Source organism: Seriola lalandi, unplaced genomic scaffold (genome assembly GCF_002814215.2).
Source record: "Seriola lalandi dorsalis isolate HSWRI2012SDOR001 ecotype SW California unplaced genomic scaffold, Sedor1 jcf7180002054782, whole genome shotgun sequence".
In the NCBI taxonomy this organism is placed as follows: domain Eukaryota; kingdom Metazoa; phylum Chordata; class Actinopteri; order Carangiformes; family Carangidae; genus Seriola; species Seriola lalandi.
Genome location: NW_019525335.1, coordinates 1,055,624 through 1,079,309, shown reverse-complemented (window position 1 = coordinate 1,079,309; position 23,686 = coordinate 1,055,624). Strand labels below are relative to the sequence as shown.

General features: G+C 42.7%; 1 protein-coding gene across 2 annotated transcripts in view; it reads right to left on the bottom strand.

The window, feature by feature from the left end:
* bmper (BMP binding endothelial regulator) overlaps window positions 1-21,730 on the bottom strand; it is a 31,714-nt gene extending 9,984 nt beyond the window's left edge. Inside the window, exons 1-7 of one of the 2 annotated variants that reach the window (XM_087179097.1) lie at window positions 21,667-21,730; window positions 20,158-20,272; window positions 13,398-13,483; window positions 4,235-4,334; window positions 1,013-1,095; window positions 758-848; window positions 209-291 (exon numbers count right to left, since the gene is read on the bottom strand). In XM_087179097.1, coding sequence (XP_087035223.1) covers window positions 209-291; window positions 758-848; window positions 1,013-1,090 — 252 coding nt within the window. In that variant the 5' untranslated portion in view covers window positions 1,091-1,095; window positions 4,235-4,334; window positions 13,398-13,483; window positions 20,158-20,272; window positions 21,667-21,730. Of the gene's footprint in view, window positions 1-208; window positions 292-757; window positions 849-1,012; window positions 1,096-4,234; window positions 4,335-13,397; window positions 13,484-18,534; window positions 19,266-20,157; window positions 20,273-21,666 lie in introns of those variants that run through there. The other variant, XM_023425489.2, reaches the window with a different exon arrangement.
* Between the last annotated feature and the right edge of the window lie 1,956 nt (window positions 21,731-23,686).

Genomic DNA, 23,686 nt, shown 5'->3' with positions numbered 1-23,686 from the left:
GAGGGAGGAGGGGGAGGGAGGGAGGGAGAGAAGGAAAGGGGGACACAGAGAGGGAGGAATATGGGAGGAGAGGAGGAAAAAAAAAACGAGGAGAAGGATGTTGTTGCAACCAAAAACTCCCTTATTTAAGGGACACCTGTGAGAATGTAAACAAAACTGTGTGTGTGTGTGTGTGTGTGTGTGTGTGTGTGTGCGTGTGTGCACTCACAGTGCAGGTGCACTTGATGCAGGGTTTACCCTCTGGACTGAACTCCTCCTTCTCTTTATACAGACGACCCTCAAAGATGCAACCTGCAGGAGACAGGAAACACACACACACACACACACACACACACACACACACACACACACAGTGTTGTCACTGTACTGGAGGATCTCACCCACAGCTTTTTAAAAGTGATTTCAACGAGTTGGTTTAGAAAATATCCCGGGTTGGAAAATAAGAATTTTACAAGTTGGGTTGATGCTGGTTAATAAAATGACGACATGATGAATGACGAGTTGTCTAAATGTGGGAGGTCGTAAATGAGAAACATTTTCACGGCATATTTTAAAACAGTATTTGTATTTTCTGTGTGTTATTTTGAATTTATTCAGTTTTAGCAGCGTCTCAAAGTTCATATAAAAACACAAAATACACAAAGTAAATTTAAAAAAAAAAAGGTTTTTACTTGAGATGTTTGAGTAAAATAACGGAGAACTGAAGGAGATTTAATCTAAAACACCACCAAGTGAAGGTGCAGAGATCTGTACTCACCTGGGCAGGTGGGGCAGCACTTCTTGGGGTGGATCTTGGGGTTCTTGCAGTGGACGACACACTGCACCTCCGCCTCAGTGATCACACCTTCCTGTCACAGCCAGGAGGGAAATCACTTCTTTAGGGTTTGATAAATGTAAATATGACTGTCATGCCGCCACCTTTACCGTGTTTCATTCCTCCATCCCTCTTTTGTATCCACAACACACACACACACACACGCACACACACACACACACACACACACACACTTACCTGACATCTTCTAGTTATGCAGGGTTTGGTGGAGGTTGTCCAGGACACTGAGCTGTTGTAGGATCGTCCATCCAACATGCAACCTGAGAAAGATACAGACACAACGTGAGACTCAGAACATTAATGTTGCACCGATAAAACATCAACAACCTCAAAACTTCCATCCAGCAGAGAAAGAGAAAGAGGCGTTTAGATTCATACTGTTTGTGTTTCAGGTATTTTTCATTTAAAATGATGATAAACATTAAAATGAATGAATGAATGAATGAATGACCTTCTTTCCCACATCAGTGACTAAATACATAATGGCCAATAATAAAACTTAAAAACAATAATAAGAACAGGGCAGAATCGAATGCAGGAGAAGTTTTTATTATGTTAATGCTACATGATTTTTTTTAAATGACATGTAAATAATCAGAATATAAATATATATAAACCTGTATTTACAGGTGGAGCAGACTGAGCAACATTAGCACTGATATATAGTCAAGTTTCTGTCTCCTGAGTTAAATACCTGCTGCTTACACATCTGCTCCTGTCTGCTGTTTGGTGTTTAGCAGGTAGTGAACAGTGGATTTTTAGGGCTTTAATGTTGAAAACAAGCTGCACGACAGAGACAATAAAAGAGCCATAAAACCAAAACTATGATCTGAAAGTCACTGAAATCCTCTGCAGAGCTAAAGGAAACCTCAGAGTCTGTAGGTTCGTTTCTACTTCTGAGGTTTGGATGTATAAACTCTATTTTAATGTATATTTTATAAACTGAAATTTTGCCCCACACACACACACACACACACTTGCTGTCTCACACGCTTTTAGAAACACACACTTTGCAGCTGCTCAGTAACTCCACACCCACCGACCCGTCCACTCAGCACTAAATGAATAGCCTATTCATTTCATCCCATTTTCAGTAAGTGGCCCCAGATCAATGTTTAACTTTCCATACAATGAAACCCGATCACGGTCGCTGCCCCCCCCTCAGTGTAAATCAAACCCTCTGATACCGAGGGCGACGTACGGCAGCTCAGAGAACAGAGATCAGATGAGAGGGCGAGAGATCCCACAGAGACGCTCGTCCTGTTCATACACTCACGCACAAACACTGCGACGAGTTCGTGATCACACGGTTTCTTCTAATAACTACTGATCACACGGTTTCTTCTAATAACTACTGATCACACGGTTTCTTCTAACAACTACTGATCACACGGTTTCTTCTAACAACTACTGATCACACGGTTTCTTCTAATAACTACTGATCACACGGTTTCTTCTAACAACTACTGATCACAAGGTTTCTTCTAATAACTACTGATCACACGGTTTCCCCAAGAGCTCTGGATTCATTTAGAAACGTGTCCGGCAGGTAAAATACCAAGTCATTTTAAATATTTCTTCACCAGCTTCTTACAGTGAGTGACAGGGACAGATAAAACAGGGATAGTACAATATCTATATCATAAATAATAAATAATATAAGTCATATATTATAATTAAATATGCTATTGTCTATAAAAATGAACCAACAACACATTATCTTGTTGCTGCAGTCGACAGCATTAACTGAGTCTTTAATTTGAACATTTTTCAAATGAAGTTCTGTCCGTTCTCCTCGGGGAGAAAACCCACTAAGAGGTTCATTACGAAACACTCATTCAAAACAAACAACAGTTGGTTTAAGTAATTGTGAAAATTCGCTGCTGAAGGCCACAAGATGCTGTTGAGAGGTCCAGAAGGAAAGCCAGTAAGGGGACCGTTATTTTATCAAGACGTTGATGTTTATCAAAGAGAAGAAAGATCGACACTCAGAATAATAGATAAATATTGTAATATTATTTAAATCAATGCCATTTTCTGACTTTTTTAAAATGGTTTTATATAATATAATATATAATTTTTTATATACTCCATTCTGAGGTCACTTCAGGCCAAGTATAACTCCGCACTGCTGTGTGTATAAACTGGTTAATTATGTCGCTTTTAAAGTAAATTGTTCCCAATAAAGTGATGCCGTGTGGCTGTGATTCTCCTTAACTTTGTGTATGATTTCATAAGAGTGAGAAAACAGCGATGTGACACAGAGGGGTCCTGAATGTGGGTCACGGAGGCCACGAGTCGACCGCACAATATAAAAAACTAACTAAAAGGGTTGCCACGGCGACTCGGGACTCTCCGCGTCCGACTTGAGCTCGTTCCACCTCTCTTAACGAAGTGCTGCTGCGTCGTAAAACGGCGAACCACAAACAAAAAGGCCGCGCCCCGGCTGAGTGCTGGGAGGTAGGAGTGTGTGTGAGTGTGTGTGTGTGTGTGTGTGAGTGTGTGTGAGTGTGCGTGCGTGTGTGTGTGTGTGTGTGTGTGTGTGTGTGTGTTTATATTTCTAACCACAGAGCTTCATAAGTACAGAAAGAGCAGGAACATCCTCTAAGTGAAGACTGTGTGGTGGCTTCTCACTGGGTTTGATTCAGGGTTTTGAGTGATGAAGTGGAAGCTCCAAAACTGTTCAAACTGTTCAAACTGTTCAAACTGTGTTAAAGTCGATAGAAAAACTCACAAAAAACACAAGACTTAAGTTTCACTTTTACTTCCTAGGACGTGTTTTTGAAAGTATTGTTTCATGAACAACACCTTAAAGGACCTTATCAATGACTAAACTTAACCATAGTGGGATAATCCATCACAACACAAAGTTAAAATAGTGCTATTGGGTAATATGGTGCAGACTTTTAAAACGGATGTAGTCTTGAGTTTGCACTTTGCTGACTGATTTGGATGTTTTTTCAGAAATTTGTGGAAACCCGACCTGAAACGTTTGTAAATGCACATTCAAAAAAAATCTAAAACTACATATATTTAAAAATGGTTGACAAAAATGTAAAAGGAAACATGAGCTGAGGAACAAACACTTTCAAACATACTGGTGTGGCTATCTATCTATCTATCTATCTATCTATCTATCTATCTATCTACCTATCTATCTATCTATCTATCTATCTATCTACGTATCTATCTATCTATCTACGTATCTATCTATCTATCTATCTATCTATCTATCTATCTATCTATCTATCTATCTATCTATCTATCTATCTATCTATCTATCTATCTATCAGGGGCGAAAATCAAACACAGTCACTTTAACCGAACTGTTCCTGTGTGTGTGTTTTTGAAGTTTATAAAGATGACGCACCATCATATTCATTGTTTTCATATTCATACCTTTACACCTCTCACAGCAGGCTCCGGTCTGTTTCACCACCAGAGCACAGTCTTCAGAGACCAGCGGACATTTCTCCTGTTTACAGTCGGCCTTCCCTTCCTGTGGCAGAGAGATAGAACATATATATTTTTACTATATATAATATATATTTAATTAGAAAGACAAGTTTTAACCACCACAAATTTAACCACTACAAGACACAGTAATCTCTCTGTTGGAAATAAATGACACCAGGTTCGTCTCTATTTGTGTCCTGCACATACGTGTGCACGTGGACGTACATGTCACCGACACATACAGCTGCATGAGTGAAACATGAACATAACTTCTCAAAGTGAGTTGCAAACAAAGTTGTTTTTTCTCCTAACAAATGAAGCTCGGTGAAAGTTCCCGCCATCTCTGAGCTCCCCGAGCTCCATCCCACTTCACCGCAAGTTTCCTCTAATCAGAAGGACCTTAAACCTAAGGACCGCCCTCCAGGGTGATCCACTTCCTGCTGGGGTCTAAGCGCCTTCTGTTCACAATAAATTCCCTTAAATTTCAAATTCCTCCAACTCTTCTGTTCCTCTTATTAGTCTCTCTTGATTGAAATTAATTCTCCAAAAGAAAAAAGAAAAGTTTTCATCTGTGATGTCACAGTTTGATTCACACAGACCTCTGTTGTTTTCCCAACACTATAAAAACACATTAAAGAGACTTATATCAAGGCTGTGGATTCAGACAGTCCTTTAGTTGAATAAACTTCACTGCTGGTTTTAGTTTTTATAGGTAATTTGCTGTTAATTATAATTATATAATCATCATCTGAATTGGACTGAATATTTTCTCATCTCCCGTGTGCTCGGAAACCAGACTTCAGAACAGTTTTAACGCTCAGTTTCTGAACAGAAAGTGACTCAGTGTTCACAGTTTAGCTGTGAATTTTCACACCAGCTCAACAGTCGTCCCGTCACCTCCAGACACGCCGCACGCCGCATCCGTCATCACCGCCGGCTGCACCGTGGGACAGAATCTGCGCTCGTTTAGTCCGCTCCACTTTCACACCCAGCTTTTATTGCTGATTTTATCCACATGCTGCGTGTGTTTTATTTTACACACTGCGAGGGTTTATAAAGTGGAGGCTGGCGGGTCCCCGTGGCCCCCGCGGCCCCTGTGGCACTGTGGCACTGTGGCAGGCGGCTCTAACGAGGACGGATCAAAGGAACGGCCAAAATAAATCAGGGGGGCGGTTTAATATAGCAGCAGCTAAACCCCAACCACAGCGAGGACAGATGATGTCATGACAGGGGAAGAGGGAGGAGAGGAAGTAAGATCAGAGAGAGGGAGAAAGAAAAGAGATAAAGGCGAAGGATAAATTCTCACTTTGCACATTCAGATTCATGTGATGATATCATGGGTAAAAAAAAAGAGGGGAAGGTTTTTCTTTAAATACAGTTATAGTGGTTGATTTTAACATCTAAAATTCTATGTCTCAATATGTGAATTTTCCAACCAGATTATATCCTGGATCTCTTCTCTTGCACTTGTGGGCTTCACCACCCACAGCATCATCTGACCACAGCATCATTCATCTCGCCCCTGTTCATAAAGACTCCAAACCACAGAGGAAACAGACTGGTCTGCACAGGAAGAAGCTGCAAAAGTCGGTGAACGATGTCATCTGCATTTGATCTTTGAGCAACGGGTGCGAGAAAAGCTCAGCTTACTCGTCAAAAATCATCTTTTAAAAGGAGAAGTTTTGGGTTTAAACCTTGAAATTTAGTGGTTAGCTGCTTCAGATACAATAAGTTTGAGCTGGATGATTGCTGCGAGCAAAGTTTCCTTTGAAGTAGGGCTGCACGATATGCAAATGATGGTGCTAACTATGCAATAAACAATGTGACACTATAATATTGAGATTTCGATTATATTTCCTTTAATTTTGCAGCTTGACTTTGAAGCAACAAAAAAAGTGAGAGAAGTGTGGTGACAGGCTCTTGGACCAGTTCTGTAGATAAACTATCAAAACTAACTCTTTAAACATGTACTGTTCAACACACTGAGCATCTGGTCTCCATTAATGCTTCTCAAACTCTCATTATCTTCACTGTAAAAGTCTCTACACAACCTCATGACGATAGCGAGACAAAAACAAAAGCATATTTTAAATCTATGATGCCTGACGATGGCGAGCACAAGTCGACTGAGGTTGAAGAGTCGACTGTAACTTATAGAAGTGAATGTAAACCACCTGTAAAAAAAAAATATATATATACTGTATATATATAAAATACTGCAAAAACACAGCAGCAGTGTGTTTGACAGAGAAATAAAATATATATGAAAAAAACAAAAACAGTGGAATGACCCTTTAAAGATCCTGAGGCAGTTTGGTCAAAGAGTCTCCAAGGTCATGTCCCTCTCTCTGTCTCCTGTTATGCATTAGCACAAAGTGGTGTTAGTACATGTGACCCCCCCCCACACCCACCCTAACCCACCCACAACCCTCCTTGTCTCGGGGTCAAAGGTCACAATGGGTCACCACGCCTTATAAACACTCGACATACCACCGCGGCACCAAGGCTGGCCGACTGGACGGCTGTCTGTCGCCGAGGGTGAAGACCCCCCCCCCCCAACACACACACACACACACACACACACACACACACACACACACACACACTTAAGTGTTGGTATGTTTGAAAGTGTGTGTCAGAGAAAGAGAAAGTGTGTGTGTGAGATAATGGCTTTGTCTTTTGTCTTTGTCTGAGTGTTTACATGCTGCTGTACGGAGATACAAGATTTTTACACTCCAACTGAATTACACTGAATCCACCAGTCGCCTTTTCTTTACTCAATTATTTACTTTAACCTTTAAAATAAAAAGCAGCAGATTTCACCTGATTTTAAAAATGGTAAAAGTTCAAGTTAAAATTTCGTAGATACAAGGTTGTCACCTGACACAATACGCAGGACGACCGCGAAGCTCATGATTTTCTGTGTGACGTAAAATCACGGAGACACGAGGTTTCAGTGTGAAGAAACAAGAATAGACTCAGACTGTATCCAAACTCAATCAGGTCAATTCAATCATTTACTAACGTCATTAGTGAAGGTTAAGTTCAACTACAGTAATTCCATTATTCACAAACTTCATAAGCTTTAACTGCTCAGCTTCACAAAACAGCAGCATCTGTTTAAAGTGTACATCATATACAGTATGCTGTTTTCCTCCACATTAAACCCCAGAAAATAAAGGTTTTTAAGGGTTAATAATGATGTTAGAAATATCAGTTTAATCAGTTTATGTGCAGATAATAAGAGACTTCAGGTAACAGCACTTTAATGTGGGTTTAAATAAGTCGGTTTTAATCTTTTCTGGGTCCATAAACCTTCAGGTAATGTGAAGGTTTAATACCAACAGATACTTGCAAAAAAAAAAATTAGAGGATGTAGGTTTTGTCATTTGTTTTTGCATGATATTGACTTGGGGATTATATCACTGCTGTTCACTGATGATCTGCAGATTTGTTTTTGTTTGTCACATTTTCTCTTCTGTATGAGAGGAAAAAAAATAGAATTAGAATATTGGACAAGAGTTTGAGTGATCAATTTATAGACCAAACTGATCATTAAAAGACTGAGAAGAAATCAAACGGACTAAATCTCAGTAATTTAACATTTTATCAACATATAAATGATGATTCTTCTTCTTTATTGGCTGAAGTTGTGTGACAGTAGCGCTGCTCGGCCACTAGGGGGCGACAATGTTCACTGCTTCTCCACGTCAAAGTTTTTTCTTCTTCCTCTTTCTCCCTCATCCATCACTTTCTCTTCCTCTGTCTCCAAGTGTTTCTCTTCTTTTTTCTCTTTCTTTTCCTCCCAGTTTCAATTTAAATCTAATGTTGACAGTATCTCCTTTATTCTGTCTTATTCTCCCACACTTTGTTTTTCCATCAGTCCCTCTCCACATTCATCAGCCTCTCTTCTGTTTTTCTGATGTTTCATGAAAACTCTCGGTCTCTGTCTCACGTCACCTTCCTCCTCCTCCTCCTCCTCCTCTACCTTTTCATGCTTCCTCTCTCATGGTGGATGATAGAGAGATCAGTCGGCGTCTGTCAGCGCAGGAGAGGAGCTCTCGACTTAAAGGCCCACTTAAGCCCTTGGACTCCAACCCCTCCTGATCCCCCTAACCTTAACCCCCTTTGCCACTGTGACCTTTCACCTTTCACCCTTCCTCCAAAGCAAACAGGTCGCGACCCCCCCGCTGGAGAGCAGGAGCCACAGTAGCTTAGGGACGAGACGGCCGGAGAAAGACGCCGATGGGAACCGGTTTCCCAAAACTGTTTCAACAACTCGTCTTTTCTGACGAGAGAGAGAGAGAGCGAACGTCGACTACGTCTTTTTTTTTTAACCTACAGCAAAGTTACAGCCACGCCCCCAGGAAGTCAGGACGAGTGTGTTGACTTTCCTTTGAGCAAGATGGCGCCCTACTGTTTGGATGAACATTAAAAATACATTTCAGCCACTTAACATCTGTCTGACAGTATCTGACATGTTATATTACATATACTCTATCATCTATATGATGTTCAAACTCGCACCACTCAATCAAATGTATAATATTATTGATATTCGATATTCCCTGACATTCAAAGAAAATATCGTATTCAGTAAAACACAAAGTAAATGTATAACCGAACTCATAAAAACCAATCCAGAAGAGTCCAGTTAATTATTTTCATTGTTGATTGATAAGTTTTTATTTAATCGTTATGTCTTTTACTACAAAGCTCAGGAAACTCTGATAAAATTAACAAAGAGAACTAAGAAATCCAACAGACCGTCAGTCACTTGTCCTCACTTTATATCTGATGTCTGTTTCCTCAGACATTTATAAAGTAGAAGTCACACAGACAAACAGGCCTGGTGCCAGTGATGAAGGTCTGAGGACAAAAGATGTTGTAAATAAAGTCAATCATTGCGCCTGAAGAGACGTCTCCATGTTGATAAATTTCTCTGTTGATGACTGATTTAAAAAGCTGTCAGTCCTTAAAATCCTTTCCTGTCTCCTTTCTCCCAAATCACTGAGACGCACTGTAATAATGTAATATCAGTGGGTTTCTCTTCTCTCGTCTCGAAGTTTCTTCACTGAGGCTTTTTATTGTCGCCGTCGCTTTGACTCGTGATGAGATTATGATATCTGAGTTTTGTCACTGGTTGTTTACTTGTCCTATTTATATTATATCATATTTATTTTACTCTCCCTCTCTGACCAATCAGAGACTCTGTCTTTATTCTGCTTTTAATTTTTTTTTATCCGGCTCATGCTTTTATTTTGAAACACAAGTTAAATGTGACGTCATTGAAGTTATTTTTGATTGATATTTATATAAGCGGTGGGAAGTAGATCAGAGTAGAACACAATAGATAATGGAGCCAGTGTTGGCTCAGCGTTATCAGGTGATTATCAAACCTCCTGTATTGATCAGCTGCTGTTTGAGTTTTAAACGCTGACCGGAAACGACCTTTTACCTCCCTGTACGATCGATCACAGGTACACACGGTGTAAAACTCCTCACCCGCAGCTTACGTGTATATATTTATAGCTCATCTGAAACAGGTTGCTTCCACCGACCTCTGACCTTTGACCTCTTTACTGCTGGGAATGGAGTTCCTCCTCCTGCAGTTAAAGTCATATTAAGACCCCAGCAGGATGAGAGCGGCAGAGAGCGGAGGTTTATGGGTGATGTTACTCTGTCAGAATGAGGACGTTCACTGTCACAGATCACTGCACCGAGCTTTATGTGAAGATAAACTCTGGGTAAAGTGCACTTAGGGTTAGGTGACTAAAAACACCGGGTGAGAGGAAAAATCCCTCTGACCTTCACAGCACTGGACGCAAATCATGACGCGTAGAAACGACTGATCCGAGCGTAACTCTTTAACAGCTCGTCAGGTGCAGTCGTCCGCCACTGTGAAAAAACAACTTCTCTGCTCACATGTTAATCCAGATCCACAATCTTTTAAAGTAAGAAGTACTTCAGAGAAATCAATATCAGCTAAACATCCGTCCTCTGGGTTTGATTTCCCCGACGGAGCAGCTTGTAAAGTTCAGCAGCCGAGTCTGAAATCTCAAATCTCAAAAGCTTAAAATCTCAAAGTCTCCCACCAACACACGAAACTTCTGAGAGGCTCACTCACTCCAGAGACGTGTGTTTAACCACATCATGATCCTTTTTAGGTTGCTTTACGTGGGAATGTCGCTGCTGCAGCTCCCGTTACAGCTGTGAAAAATATGCTGCACTGACGTAAAATCTGAAATCAAACAAAGTGACGGACTGAAGAAAAAAAGAAAAGAAAAAGGGAGCCACTCTGAGAGTGAGTGAGGGGAGGAAGAGCCCGATGAGAGAGTGGAAAAGGACACGGAGATGGACAGACTGATAGACGAGGATGATGAAGAGCGTGACGGAGATGGGATGACTCCCCTTCGAGATAACGCATCGTCATAGCGACCTGCCTGTCAGTCAGTCTGTCAGCCACATCCACTCCTGGCCCCATTACAGCGGCCGGCCTCACGCGGACACACACAATGGCTCTACTGTGTGTGTTAGTGTGTATATGTGTGAGTATGTATGTATGTGTATGTGTGTGTGTGTGTGTGTGTGTGTGTGTGTGTGTGTGTGTGTCCTGCCCACGGAGCCATTAGCAGGTACTCTGTACTCTGACCCCTCCACACACACTCAATGCTTCTATGTATGAGTGACACTGGTGCCCCAATGGCTCCCCAACCCCCCCAAAGACAGAATGGCGACATGGGACCCAGTGGAGGTGCAGTGATCGAGAACATGTTGGAGTTAACCAGGTTGTTTTGTTTCCCGCTACAAGAGGAAATTATTCATCAGAGTTCAGAGTAAACAGGATCCTTCGATGACGAGGAAGGACCAGAACCTGTTTCTACTGACGGAGGGAGAAGAGAAAACTGAAGCTCAATGCTGCAAATCATCCGGAGTTTATAGACGTCAAATAATAATGATAAGAATAGTCAAACTCCAACGTAAAAACACTTTTAAAAACTTGATTTTCATCTGGATTTTTTCTTTAACAATAAGACTTTTAGCTGTGATTTAACTACGAAGTTAACTTTCTCTCACATTTCAACAAATAAATCATTGATCGTATGAAACAAACAGATCAAATCTGTTAAAACGCAGATTTAAATCTTTAGAAACAAACAAAAACAGAGTGATAATCTCTGTATTTGGATTAATGTTGCGTTAAGAATAGAAACCTTCAATAATTCGCTATGCACAGTATTTGTTCTCTGACTTTGACTGAATACAGAAACCTTTCAAATTTACCTGGCGACTGTGTCGACCAATGAGAAGTGAAACTGAGAACTGATATCTGAGTTAACGCAGGAAAGTAGAAAAAAAAAACATCTGGGTTTTTAAAAGTTTTAAGGAGATAAACAAAGGCCAAACTCAATAAAGTTTGGAACTCTTAATGTATGTAAGTTTATTAGTGTGTGTGTGTGTGTGTGTGTGTGTGTGTGTGTGTGTGTGTGTGTGTGAGTGAGAAGGGGGGGTTAAAGTAGAGATGAAAGGACGGCCATTGCCTGCTGATGACTGATAGCATTCAGCAGGGCTTTGGCTGATGACTGGCTGATAACACAGAGGACGGCTGAGCCAGGCTGCAGGCCGAGGGGAGACTCACAGCAGCCAATCAGGAGCCAGTGGAAGCTTTCAGCGGCTAGGGTTCGGATACAGAAACTTGTACTTGACATTAATAAGTGTAAGTGAACAGTTGTCCTGTTATAAGAAAATAATAGCTGAAGAGAAACTACACCCACTTGCTGTAGTGACTGACCAGGTGTGTGTAGATATTTTTTTCCCCCTTTCTTCTCACTATTACTTGCATCACTTTTCGTGCAAACGACCGAATGCAGCTTCATGAATACGTCTGAAGTGATAAAGTCTGAAACTCGAGTCATTGAAAACAGACGGGGTAAAAAAAACGTACGAGCTGCAGTTTGGTTAAACTACACTGAACCCTTTGAGGAAGTTACAGGAGCACTAACCTCCTGGAGTCTCAGATGGTTTCTGATAAAACCACAACATGGAGCTTCTGCACTTCTGTTTTTCCACAGATTAAACAAAACTGAATACAACACGAGCTAAGCTAAGCTAACCAGCCGCTAACTGTGGCTTTACAGTGCAGACATGAGAGCGGTATCAATCTTCTCATCTAAGGAATAAGCATACATCCCAAAACTAACTTGAACTATGTAAAGAACCCGCTGTTAACAATCAGCACTGTTGCTATGGTTACGCACAATCTAACACAGCACTGGCACCGATGCTCATATTCGCTGTGTCCTGATGTACGGTTTTAACCTGCAGGCCAATCAGAAACAACACACAATACCTGCGTTTCCTGGAGGGTAAACTCTGGGTCATGTGACGCCTTTTAAAAACCAAACCCTCTCTCTCAGTTGATGTCGGAGCAGTGACACAGAAAAGCCTCGTTGGTCCATTCTCATCCCCTAAAACAAAAGACCCCTACAGCAGCGAGGAGGTGGTGGTGGTAAGGTATTATTGGGAGGGGTCAGGGGTCAAAGAGCACATGTTCCAGGAAAGAGTTGTCCCTTAACGTTTTGTAGGCTGATTTTAACAGCCGGGCCGAGCCAAGACAGCGTGACGACGGGCCTGTCTGTTAAAACAAACAATCCCCACTTCATGTTTCCCTCACAATCCTCACAAAACAAGAAAAAGTCACATTATAAACTGTTTTCCCGCTCTCGCAAATCACACACCTCTGTCCTAACTTCAGGGAACTTCTGAAAACATTTCTAAAAAAAACAAACAAAAAAAAAAACAGCTCAATTAAGTTATTTCATGCCAGATTTTACAACAAAAAATCCACACGTAACACTTCATCTAAACTCCCGCCAAAAACTTGCATTTCAAAGTCCTGTCCGTGTGTAACAAATCTTTCACAATCTACCGATAAGAAACAAGCTTTGTAAATATCATTATCAGAGCTTTTTATACTCCCAGTGTGAATGGAAAAACCTGAAGCAGCAATTACACATCAAAAGAGTTTTCTGAGAGCAAAGATGGCAACAGCTCAACGTCATGAGACGAACGGCGGTGCAGAGAAGTGAAAGCGGTTTGTTCTTACCAGACAGACGCAGGTGATGCAGGGGTTGTCGGTGATGTTGGGGATGTGGAGGACCTCTCCCTCGTTATCGCAGCTGGCCTCGGTACCTGTGAAGGACAGGAGCAAGGTGAGAGTCAGACCCCACCCACCTGACCTACGGTACACAAGCACCTGTCAGACGTGACGACACAACATGCTCGCGTTAAATAAACTGTGATGAGAGCAGCTGCATTACACCAGAGATTAGTATGATATATTATATCTTTTATCTGTTTTCTTCTATGGCCCCAAAACTTTATTGTTTTGATGATGTTGACTCTAGTCATGCATCAGCCTGGCTTCATTCTACATTTCAGGGTGCGTTCAAAGCCAACGTGTTCTGGAGGATTATTCTATTAATTCTGCATCAGTCCAGTTTGTCTGTCCAGGTAAAAGCAGCGACGTTTAAAGTGAGGTCTTAAAAAACGTTCGTTTGTTACGAGTGTAATCTGAACCAACCACAGGAAACAACCCCAAACACAAGGGTTTATGGGTAGAAGCAGACAGATGTCAACATCTCACGGCCAACAGTTCCTCCGGCTCAGAGAGAGAGAGAGAGAGAGAGAGAGAAACCAGGTCCGGGTTGATGCTCAGCTGTTTGTTCATGTGTCAGATTTGTTTTGACTCTCCAAAATGAAAACTTCCTTCCCAGTAGGAACTCATTGTCATGAGCTGGAGGTCGAACCGGGGTCGTCAGAGGTGAAGGTAAATCCCCGCCCCTGAGCGCTGTGTTTGAGTGTCAAACTACTTCCTGTTTCCATCAACGTCTCTTCCAGCTGATCCTATCTCTCCGAGGACAAGAATTTCTCACACTGTCTGAGGACAAAACACCTCATTTACTTTTTATTACTTCGAAATGATTAAAATCTTATGACACACTGGACTTTACAACCTTTGTGAATCAGGAAACTGGATCAGTGCTCGTCTATTTCAGTTTAAAACCTTTATTTATTTACCTGCAATCAATGCTTCGGGGTCTGCAGTTCATCTCCAAAAAAAACTTTAAGTTAAACTCCCTACACCCCAAGACTATAAGCATTGGGATCAATATCTGGTCTCTTATCAGTGAACTGTGACCTCTAACTCTTGACCTGCTGACTGTTTGGTTTCCTGTGATGTTGATGACTCAGCAGATGACTGGCAGGCCTGTCAAGCTAATACATCCACGATTCTCCTCACACCGAATGCATAGGGGACGAGAAAGAGATTTAGCTTTTAAAGAGTTTGGAGGTCGGATTCCCCCTTTTTTAAAGAGACAAAAACATGAGCAAAAGTGTAAAGAATAGACTGCTCGAATGCAAGCTGCAACTGTTGTCTAGCTAACTAGCTTCCTACCAACGGTATTAGCCAACTACAAGGAGTAGCCTACATCATTACCTGCATTAGTTTGTGTGGTTAAAAGTTACGTCAAAAAAAAAAAAAAAGTCAAGTTTACATCGAGAATATCCAGTGTGTAGCATTTCCCCGATCCTGGATGCTAATGGAGTTTAGGCTAACGTTTACACTTCCTCAACCACTGCAACATTAGCCGAGATAGTGTTACGTTTTCCCAACGACGAGTTACTCCTCATGCTGAAAAGCTTTTTTGTCTAGTAACATTAAAAGTGAAACATACTGTGAAATACAAGTAACCGGCTCTACACTGCATTACAGGAGCAACGCTGTTTCTTTACTTCTGTCTTCTATGTTAAAAATCTTGTGAGACCTGTTAGCTTTAGCCTCAGTCTCTTACCGCGTGATTATGTATGTAGCCTTCAAATGCATATTTAAGATCATTTTAACAATGCCTAAAAATGTAGCCTAAAATTAGCTTTATTAGCTAGCTGTAGCGACAGTGAGCATTGCAGCCAACAAAATCAACAGTCACTAGCAAGAAGCTGCTAATGTCGACCTCTGTCTGAAACCAAGGGGCTATTGTTTCAAAAACCTGCCACCATTATGACTGTGAACTAAATGTGGGCACGTGAGAACAGAAACAACAGTATCATCAACAGATGTGTGATTGAAGTGGAAAGTACTGTCACTTAGTGAAATACCTTAAAGTTTTAAATCAGGGCTGTAAAGGACTAAAATCAACCAAACTCAGACTTTTTACAACAACAGATCAGCCCAAGAGTCGTGCTGCCTGAGCTCGTCTCTCCGAGAGCAGCAGAGAACCAGCCTGTGGATTCAGGCCGAGCAGACAAAACCCTGCCGACTCCACCACCACTGTAAAATTTACAACCTTCGAGTGCAATTAAACTGGCATGGCTGTAAGTGGTGGGGGGTGAGGGGGAGGGGAAGGAGGGGAGTCGGGTCTCTAAGGCCTCATCCTCAGTCTGACAAAATAACCCCCCCCCTCCTGCTTTTCAGCTGCCGAGGCTCATCTCTCCAGATCCCTGCATATCTACAGATAATAACTGTATTTATATTATTCATGCTTTAAACCGGAGAACTACATGATCTAAATTATGCTTTTAACATTTCCATGTCAACAGCTGTGAAAAGGACAAAATAAAAAAGACAAAAACATTAATTGACTGAGCAACTGAGCTAAATGTCAAATATACAATAAAACTGGTCTCAAAAACTTAACTTTTAGTTCTCAAATATTAACCCCTTCAGCACCAGATCAACAGCTGTGCCTCTCAAAAGTCTCAAAATAGCTTCAAATATGGACGTGTGGCACATTTTCTGTTTCCAGTGTCACAGAAATAATTCAGATCCTTTCCTTGAGTAGAAGGTGTGATACTGAAATATAAAAATGCTCCATCAAAAATGTAGTTCCGGTAAAAATACACAATACAAGTGTCATAAAAAGTTCTCAAAATAAAGTAAATGGAGATGGAGGTCATTTAAATTACTTTATACACTGATGAGTGGTGTTTTTGTTATATGGAAAATCTGTAAAACTACAATATTTCCCTCTGGAAGTATAAAGCAGAAATAGAAATACTCAGATTTCTGCTTCGGTACAGCACTGGACAATCCACCACTGTCTGTTTCAGAATAAATGAATAAATATCTACTTGTATTCAAGATTTATGAAGCATTACGTACATGCAGAGTTTAGTTTAGTTTATTCCGTTCTGAAGGTGTTAAATATTGTCAGTCTTTACACAGCAGTAAACCAGCTGATCAGTGAAGTCTGGGAGTGGTTTTGGCGAAGCTAACAGCAACTACAGGCCCTGAGCTGTCTCATACCTGATGAAAAACACACTTTTATTCAGGTTTTCCTCCAGTGAAACCACCACTAAACCTCCGGTGAACACCTACCACTTTATAAAAGGAATCCTAAACTATTCAGATTCAGCAAAGTGCTTTTAAAGCCAAACTCTAGGGACAGAATGACATGCAACAAGTGTCCCGGGAGAAGGTCTGAAACACACTGTGGTGACACACAGAGAGACACGATCCTGAAACCGACAGGGTGACCCTCCACCTGCTGCCACTGACACCTTCGACCGATCGACTGTAAGACCACAAACGGCCCACAGCCCTGTGATCTGTGGCGGGGCAGACAATAGGCAGATGACACAGCTGCATATTTGAGATGCCAGGTGGAGGAATCTGATCCGCTGGGATCTGAAACAGTGCAGCCTCCATCACCTGGTACAGAGCTGGTCGGTTCACAGAGGTTTCTCCTGCACACAGCTCCATGGCAAACAGTTGCACATGTTCGACCGCAGAGACCCATCTGGTACAGGTTTGGTACCACATCTGATTCCCATCTCTCCGAGGAAAAGAGATAACAGCCAAGAGAGGGGAAACCCTTCAAATCTGAGGTGATTCTTCTCAGGGACAGAGCGGATGTGGATAAAGTCGTGTGTGATATTTGCAGAAGTCTATATTAAAGTTAGAAACTGCAGAGGAGGAGAAACCTGTGTTTTGAATCAGCTCTAGCAAATATTTTCTCCCTTTGTTCATTCAGTTATAAAGAAATTCAACTACTGTCGTTATGGAAACGCTCCAACTGACCCCTGGAGGAACGGAACCCAAATAAATAACCATAATCAAATCTATTTAATCCAATGCCCCCCACCTCCCCCTCCCCTCTCAGCGCCGGGTCATGCCAGTAAAAGCAGGTCAGCCGCACGAGTCGCTGCTGTTTACCCAGTGATAAGACGCATGTAGGCCGGGCGGCTGGTGGCGCAGCCCGGCCTTTACGCACCACCACCGCCACCACATTAACCTTTCATTCACTCCGGTTCTTTTATTCTCACTTCTCAGCGGCGCTGCAGGGCAAACAAACGATATCCTATGATGCAATGCGGCTGTCAGAAGGGGAGCGGGCCGGTCGGAGAACGCGCTCACACCGGGGAGAGAGAGGCAGGAGAGGCGGCTAGGCGGGGGGGGGGGGCTGTTAAATTAGGACTGGTTGAGAAAAGTGATTTACACTTCACAGCCTAAAAAAAAGTGGGTTAATTATAACGTCTAGAGACAGAAACAACAATCTGAGGGAAGATCTCTTATAATTTACCTGAAGCTTTTCATCTTAAAGATCCAAATCCTTCTTTAGCTTCACTTCTGTACGTTTGATATAAATTACTTTGATTGAGAAAACTGCAGCAGCGAATAACAAGTTCTGCTGCGAACAACAAGCGTGCCAGGGTGGATTTCAGTGGCTTTTTTCTCCGCTGTAACTCCGTTTCTACTGGAGTCTCTGCAGGGTGGCACAGAGAGGATAACCCGGGTTAAACTGCAAAACGAGTTTGGATAATTTAATTCTCCTGCCCTAAAATACCGTATGAACTCTCACAGGCAAGATGAACGAAGCTTTCAGCAAGAAAAACCCACCGAAAACTCATTTTACGCAACTTCATAGAGATAAAAACACAAACTAATAAAAAATGTGTTGATGCAACGTGCGGGAAGGAAACGGTAAAAGAAAAAGGCATGAGTGCTTTTATCCGCACACTGTTGAGTTTGTGTCCTAGTGATCGTGCACTTCACTGGAGGCTGAGTCGCAGGGTTCATGAACCCTGTAGCTGACCAGCACATTACTGGAGCTCAGAGACTCAGGTGACTTTGATTTGGGTGCGCGGAGACTGAATGACCGTGGAGGGGTTTGGGTAGATTTTTACGCACGGTGGCTGCTGTGATGTGTTATTACGGAGCCACACGATCCCTTTAATCTCACCTGTGATCAGCGGAGAGGAGGACCGGGGCGTTTGGAGCAGCAGCAGAAAGCAGAAGAAAAACCTACAGGTGGACCAGGAGGGAGGGTTCCAGCAGCGGAGCAACATCCTCGAGTTTGCTCCAGGAAAAAAAACGATTCAAAAAGTTTTTTTGCGGAATAAATAAAGAAAAAATAAAAATAAAAAAATCAATCCAGAGATGAAGTGAAACAGATCCACGTCCCGCGTCTCTCCCGCAGACTCTCTTCTTTATTCCAGCCGGGACAGTTTGTCAGTTTGCGCTGAAATGCAAAGTGACACTGAAGCAGACGCTTTCAGCGACATTAAAATGACAAAGACGCGCCGGCAGGCAGCACAGAGCGGGGGTGCGCATGTCGTGCGCGGACAACAGGAGTCCGTAAACTAATGGAAAACATGCATGAGGAAAGAAACAGTCCCAAATCCCTCAGATGTGAGAATCCCAAGGGGGAAGCAGCCCGGCAAGTCCAGACCGAAGAGTCCGAGCTGATCTGAGCTCAGATAAACTCGCACGTGCTGATTTATACGAGCTGGAGAAGAGAGCGGATCTGATCAGTGAGTGAACCCGCTCCAGGACTAGACTCCTCTCAGTCTGCGCTCCGAATCCACAAGTCCGTTTGGCACATGGATGCTCGATGCGACTGTCCGGGACGGAGGAGTGGACTGCGCTCTCTCTCTCTCGCTCTCTCTCTCTCTCTCTCTCGCAGCAGTGTAAAGAGTCGACCTGCCTCTCCTCCTCCTCCTCCTCCTCCTCCTCCTCTGGTATTAAAGCGGACCTCTGGTGTCGGAGCGCACCACAGAGCCAGAAAGTCCTGCCTCCTCTGTGAAACCCGGGACCTCCTCCTGCCTCCAGACCTTTGCGAAACCTCCTCCACAGACCCTCTCTGGTCCTTTCCTGCAGACATCTCTCAGTCCTCTTCCTCCTCCTCCTCCTCTAGACCCCAAACCCTGCAGAACTCCTTTTCTTATTGTAAGATTTTAATAATCACAGTCTCTCTGCTACTGAACCTCTGTGTACTGTAAAGCTGTGTGTGTGTGTGTGTGTGCATGAGAGAGAGAGAGAGAGAGAGAGAGAGAGAGAGAGAGAGAGAGAGAGAGAGAGAGAGAGAGAGAGAGAGACCAACCTCCTTCTTTGGGATCTAGTTTCATTACCAACAAGCCAGGGGAGCTACATGTGCTCCATGTCACCAGTAAATTTAAGTGTTTTAGAGGAAGAAGAAGAAGAAGAGGAATGAGGAAGAGGAAGCAGGAGGACTGAGGTCAAGTGCAACATTTGTGTCAAGGAAGAAACAAGAAGTTAACTTCCTACTAAAATGCTCCCAGATTCACACCTGAAGTTTTTCACTGCAGGAATTCATTAATTGAAAAGAAAATTGAAAATAATTAATTGTTTCATTACAACTTTTTCTCATGTCTTTTTAAAACAGACTCTGTTTACACTACATGGCCAGAGGTTTGTGGACACCAGTCTTTCAGTCTGTGGCTGTTGTTCATGATATTTTAGACGTCAGTTTTTCTGACTTTAAATCAACAGTTTGTGTTTGTTCCTTTCCTGTGTGAACGTGACCGTGTCAAAGCCAGCTAAAGAAAAAGAAAGGCTTTCTGACCTCAGTCCCGTCCGGCGCCGTTGGGTTGAACTGGATCACCTGACATCAGTGTTGGACCTCGCTGATGCTCCTGTGGCTGAGTCGCTGCAGCAGGTTAGAAAGTCTGATGGGAAACCTGAAACCAGAAGAGAGTGGACACTGTTAGAGCAGGTTCGGGTGTCCACATACTTGTGGCCACATATTGATTCTTGATTTAAATATTCATGCCTTGTTTTCAATCATCGTCAATGACTCCTTGTTGTTGTCAAAGTGAAGTTTGTGGCTCTTGAGAGGGTCAAAGGTCAGTGGTATCAGAGCCGGGGTCTGGGGGACCCTCGTGGGACACTGATGTGGCCCTGACAGGCTCCGCAGTGAGCTGAGGAAGAGTCTGTTGTCATTGTTTCTTCATCTCTAATGACAGTTTGTATCTCACATCTAAATTAAAACCTCTTGTCGTGTGATTCTCCCGATGCGGACCGACGCTGACGTCACTGTCGTGGTCGTAACGTGCGTCTGTCTGCGGCGAACAAACTCTTCTACATTTTAGCATTGTGTTGCAATAAATCTGCAGCCTGGAGTCGACATTAAATTCTTATGTGACAGATGAGGCGGGTTGCATGACAGTGTGTGTGTGTGTGTGTGTGTGTGTGTGTGAGTGTGTATATGTGTGTGTGTGTGTTTGTGTGTGTGTGTCTGGCCTCTTTAAAGTGAAGTTCGTCAGAAGCTCAGACAGGGAGGAAAAGCGAGTCTTCAAAGAAATAATTAGGACCCACCCAGCAGCTTTTAACTGAGCTTCAGCCGCCGCTCGATCTTTGCTGCTGCATGCTGGAAACACACACCAGCCAGGGACGGCCCAGGTGTGTGTGTGTGTGTGTGTGTGTGTGTGTGTGTGTGTGTGTGTGTGTGTGTGTGTGTGTGTGAGAGACAGAAAAAGGAGGAAGAGAGTTAAAACAGAAAAGTATCAGAGAGTGCAGAGAGGAGGACAACAAGAGAGTGTTTAAGAAAAGTGTTAGAAAAGGAGTGTGTGTGTTTCAAAGGAACAGACAGCATCAAAGAGAGAGTGTGTGTTCAAAGAAGAGTGTGTGCTCAAAGAGGAAGTGTGTGTGTGTCAGAAAGAAAAAAAACCAACAACATAAAGTGTGAGAGAGAAAAACACTAATGATTTTTGAAATAAAATGTTTGAGTGTTAGAGGTGAGGAGTGTGTCAGAGTGAGAGAGGTTGAAGTTCAGTAATATTAGCCACTAGATGGCAACAGAGAGAGGAGGGGGGAGGGTAGGGGGTTATCTGGTCTGACTGTACACACACACACACACACACACACACACACACACACACAGTCCGGCCCTGACACACTCGTCTGCTCACACTGATCTGTCCACTTGACTAAAAAAAGCTTTGTTGACTTTGTTTGTACCATTAAAATAAATGTTAAATCAAACACTTGTATGGATGCTGGATGATTATCAAATGCAAAAACATCATTAAACATTTCAGTCAGTGATTTTTATCAAGAGGGAAGGAAAAATCACCTGATGAAGATTCAAGTCTGAGTTCATCTTTAACACTCTAATCCTGAAATGCTTCGAGAGTGGAAACAGACATCGTTGCATCTAGGAAGGAAACGTAAAGAGGAAATGTTGCTTGATGTACTAAATAAATATCTTGAATGAAAAACAAGATACTGAGCTCGTGTCTGACACACCTGTGTGAGGAAAACAGGACGTAAGTCTGTCAGTTGTTGTTTAAAGAGTGAGTGAAGCAGACGATCATCGGGATGGACGTCTGGATGTACAGCGACAAACACGATGAAGACAGTGACTCATATCTGGAAAAAAAGTTAGGAAATTAAGAAAAGGCGTTCTTTCACTGTGGTTAAGAAAGAAAAGAAAAGAAGGATCATCTCAGGTTTTGAAAAAGCCTGCAGGAATGAGAAAGAGAGCAGCTAAGATGCAACTAAATCCCAGATGATCGTGTTGACATCAAAAATGACTGTGATGAAGGAGGAGGAGGAACTGAAAGCATTCAGTTGAGCAATGTTCAGTAGAAAAAGACAAATGATACAAACGTAAACACCAGGATTTTAGTGATTTTGTAATTTTCTCATGAACACAAAAGGAAGAGTGAAGAGTGAAAAACAAAAGGAGCAAAGGAGGAGCTACAGTCCACCTGGCTGAGAAGTGGCTTAAAGATGCATTGAAGCATCACTCAAACTGTCACAGCTGATATTTTTGTCTAACAAGGATCATTTCTAAGAATGACTCATGTCCTCAGACGTCACATTTTCTCCACACGTGAACCTCAAAAACAAATGTCAGGAGAGAAAACAGCTGATTCCTTTGAGAGGAGGCTGTTGAAATGTTGAAACTACTGGAGGTGAGTTTTCTCCTCTGTGTGATGGAGGCAGCTGCTGCTGCGGCACCAACCTGGACTGGATGAGGTTCTCAGAGGTTCTCAGAGGTTCTTCCTGTCCTCAGGCTGGCAGCAGACGGTAGGCGTGGCCCCGGGTGGCCCCGGGGTTAAAGCCCCCTGCAGCCGGCAGGTCTGGCTCTGAGAGGCTGTGGGGGGGGGGGGTTGGAGGAGGAGGGAGGGAGGGAGAGGTTAGACCCAGCTGTCTGAGTCAAGCCACACCAACAGTAATGCTGTTTCCACCAAAAGAACATTTCCAGGAACTGAGGAACCTTTTTAAGAACTCAGGAACCTTCCTGTGTTCGAAGTGGAGGAACCTTTAAAAAAGTCCCCGTACGTTTTCTGACTCATTTTTTTTATAACAAAATGCCTCTTTTCTCTTCCTGTTGACATTTAACTTGTGTCAGATATGAACTTATGCCTCGGCTGATGTTGTCACAGCTCAGCGGCATCATTCAGCTCGAGAGAGAGGAGGCGGTTTGACAGAGTGACTGTCAGATCAAACAGCGCAGCTCCCGACAGTCTGAGACGACTGATCCCGAGCCAGTACAACAAAAACAACAAAAACAACAACAACCTGATTTCACACGAGAAGCTACCTGAGTTACAGCTTCACAGATCTTTTGCTGCTTGCGGGACAAAGACATCCATCACTGTCCTGTGTGCCCCGTCTGAAATACATCACATTACAGAAGCTGCATGTTCTCTACCTGCTGTTATTGTCTAACACACTGACACCTCAAAGACACGGTCGAAAAGCTACATAAGAGTTTTCAGTATCTATTAGATCTGTTATCACTGATGAGCGTCTCTGTCAGTGTGATGACGCTTCACGTCCTGCAGCTCCTGGACAGACTGAAGTCCTGAATCAGTCGGGAGCAGCAGCAGCAGCAGCAGCAGCAGTGGGTGGAACTACTCAATAAAAACACAAACTGTGTCATGTAATTGTTTTACATTTTACATCCTTGTAAGCACATAAAGTGCAGATATTTCAGAGCTTTATGGAGCTTTTTAATGAACTATTTTCTGCACTTTTTCCACAACAGACGAAACTCCCTGGAAACACGAGTAAAGAGTGTAAATGAGTGAAGCTCAGGGTTTGACCGGTGAGTGGTTCAGGAGTGTTTTCAGGGGAGAAGTGTT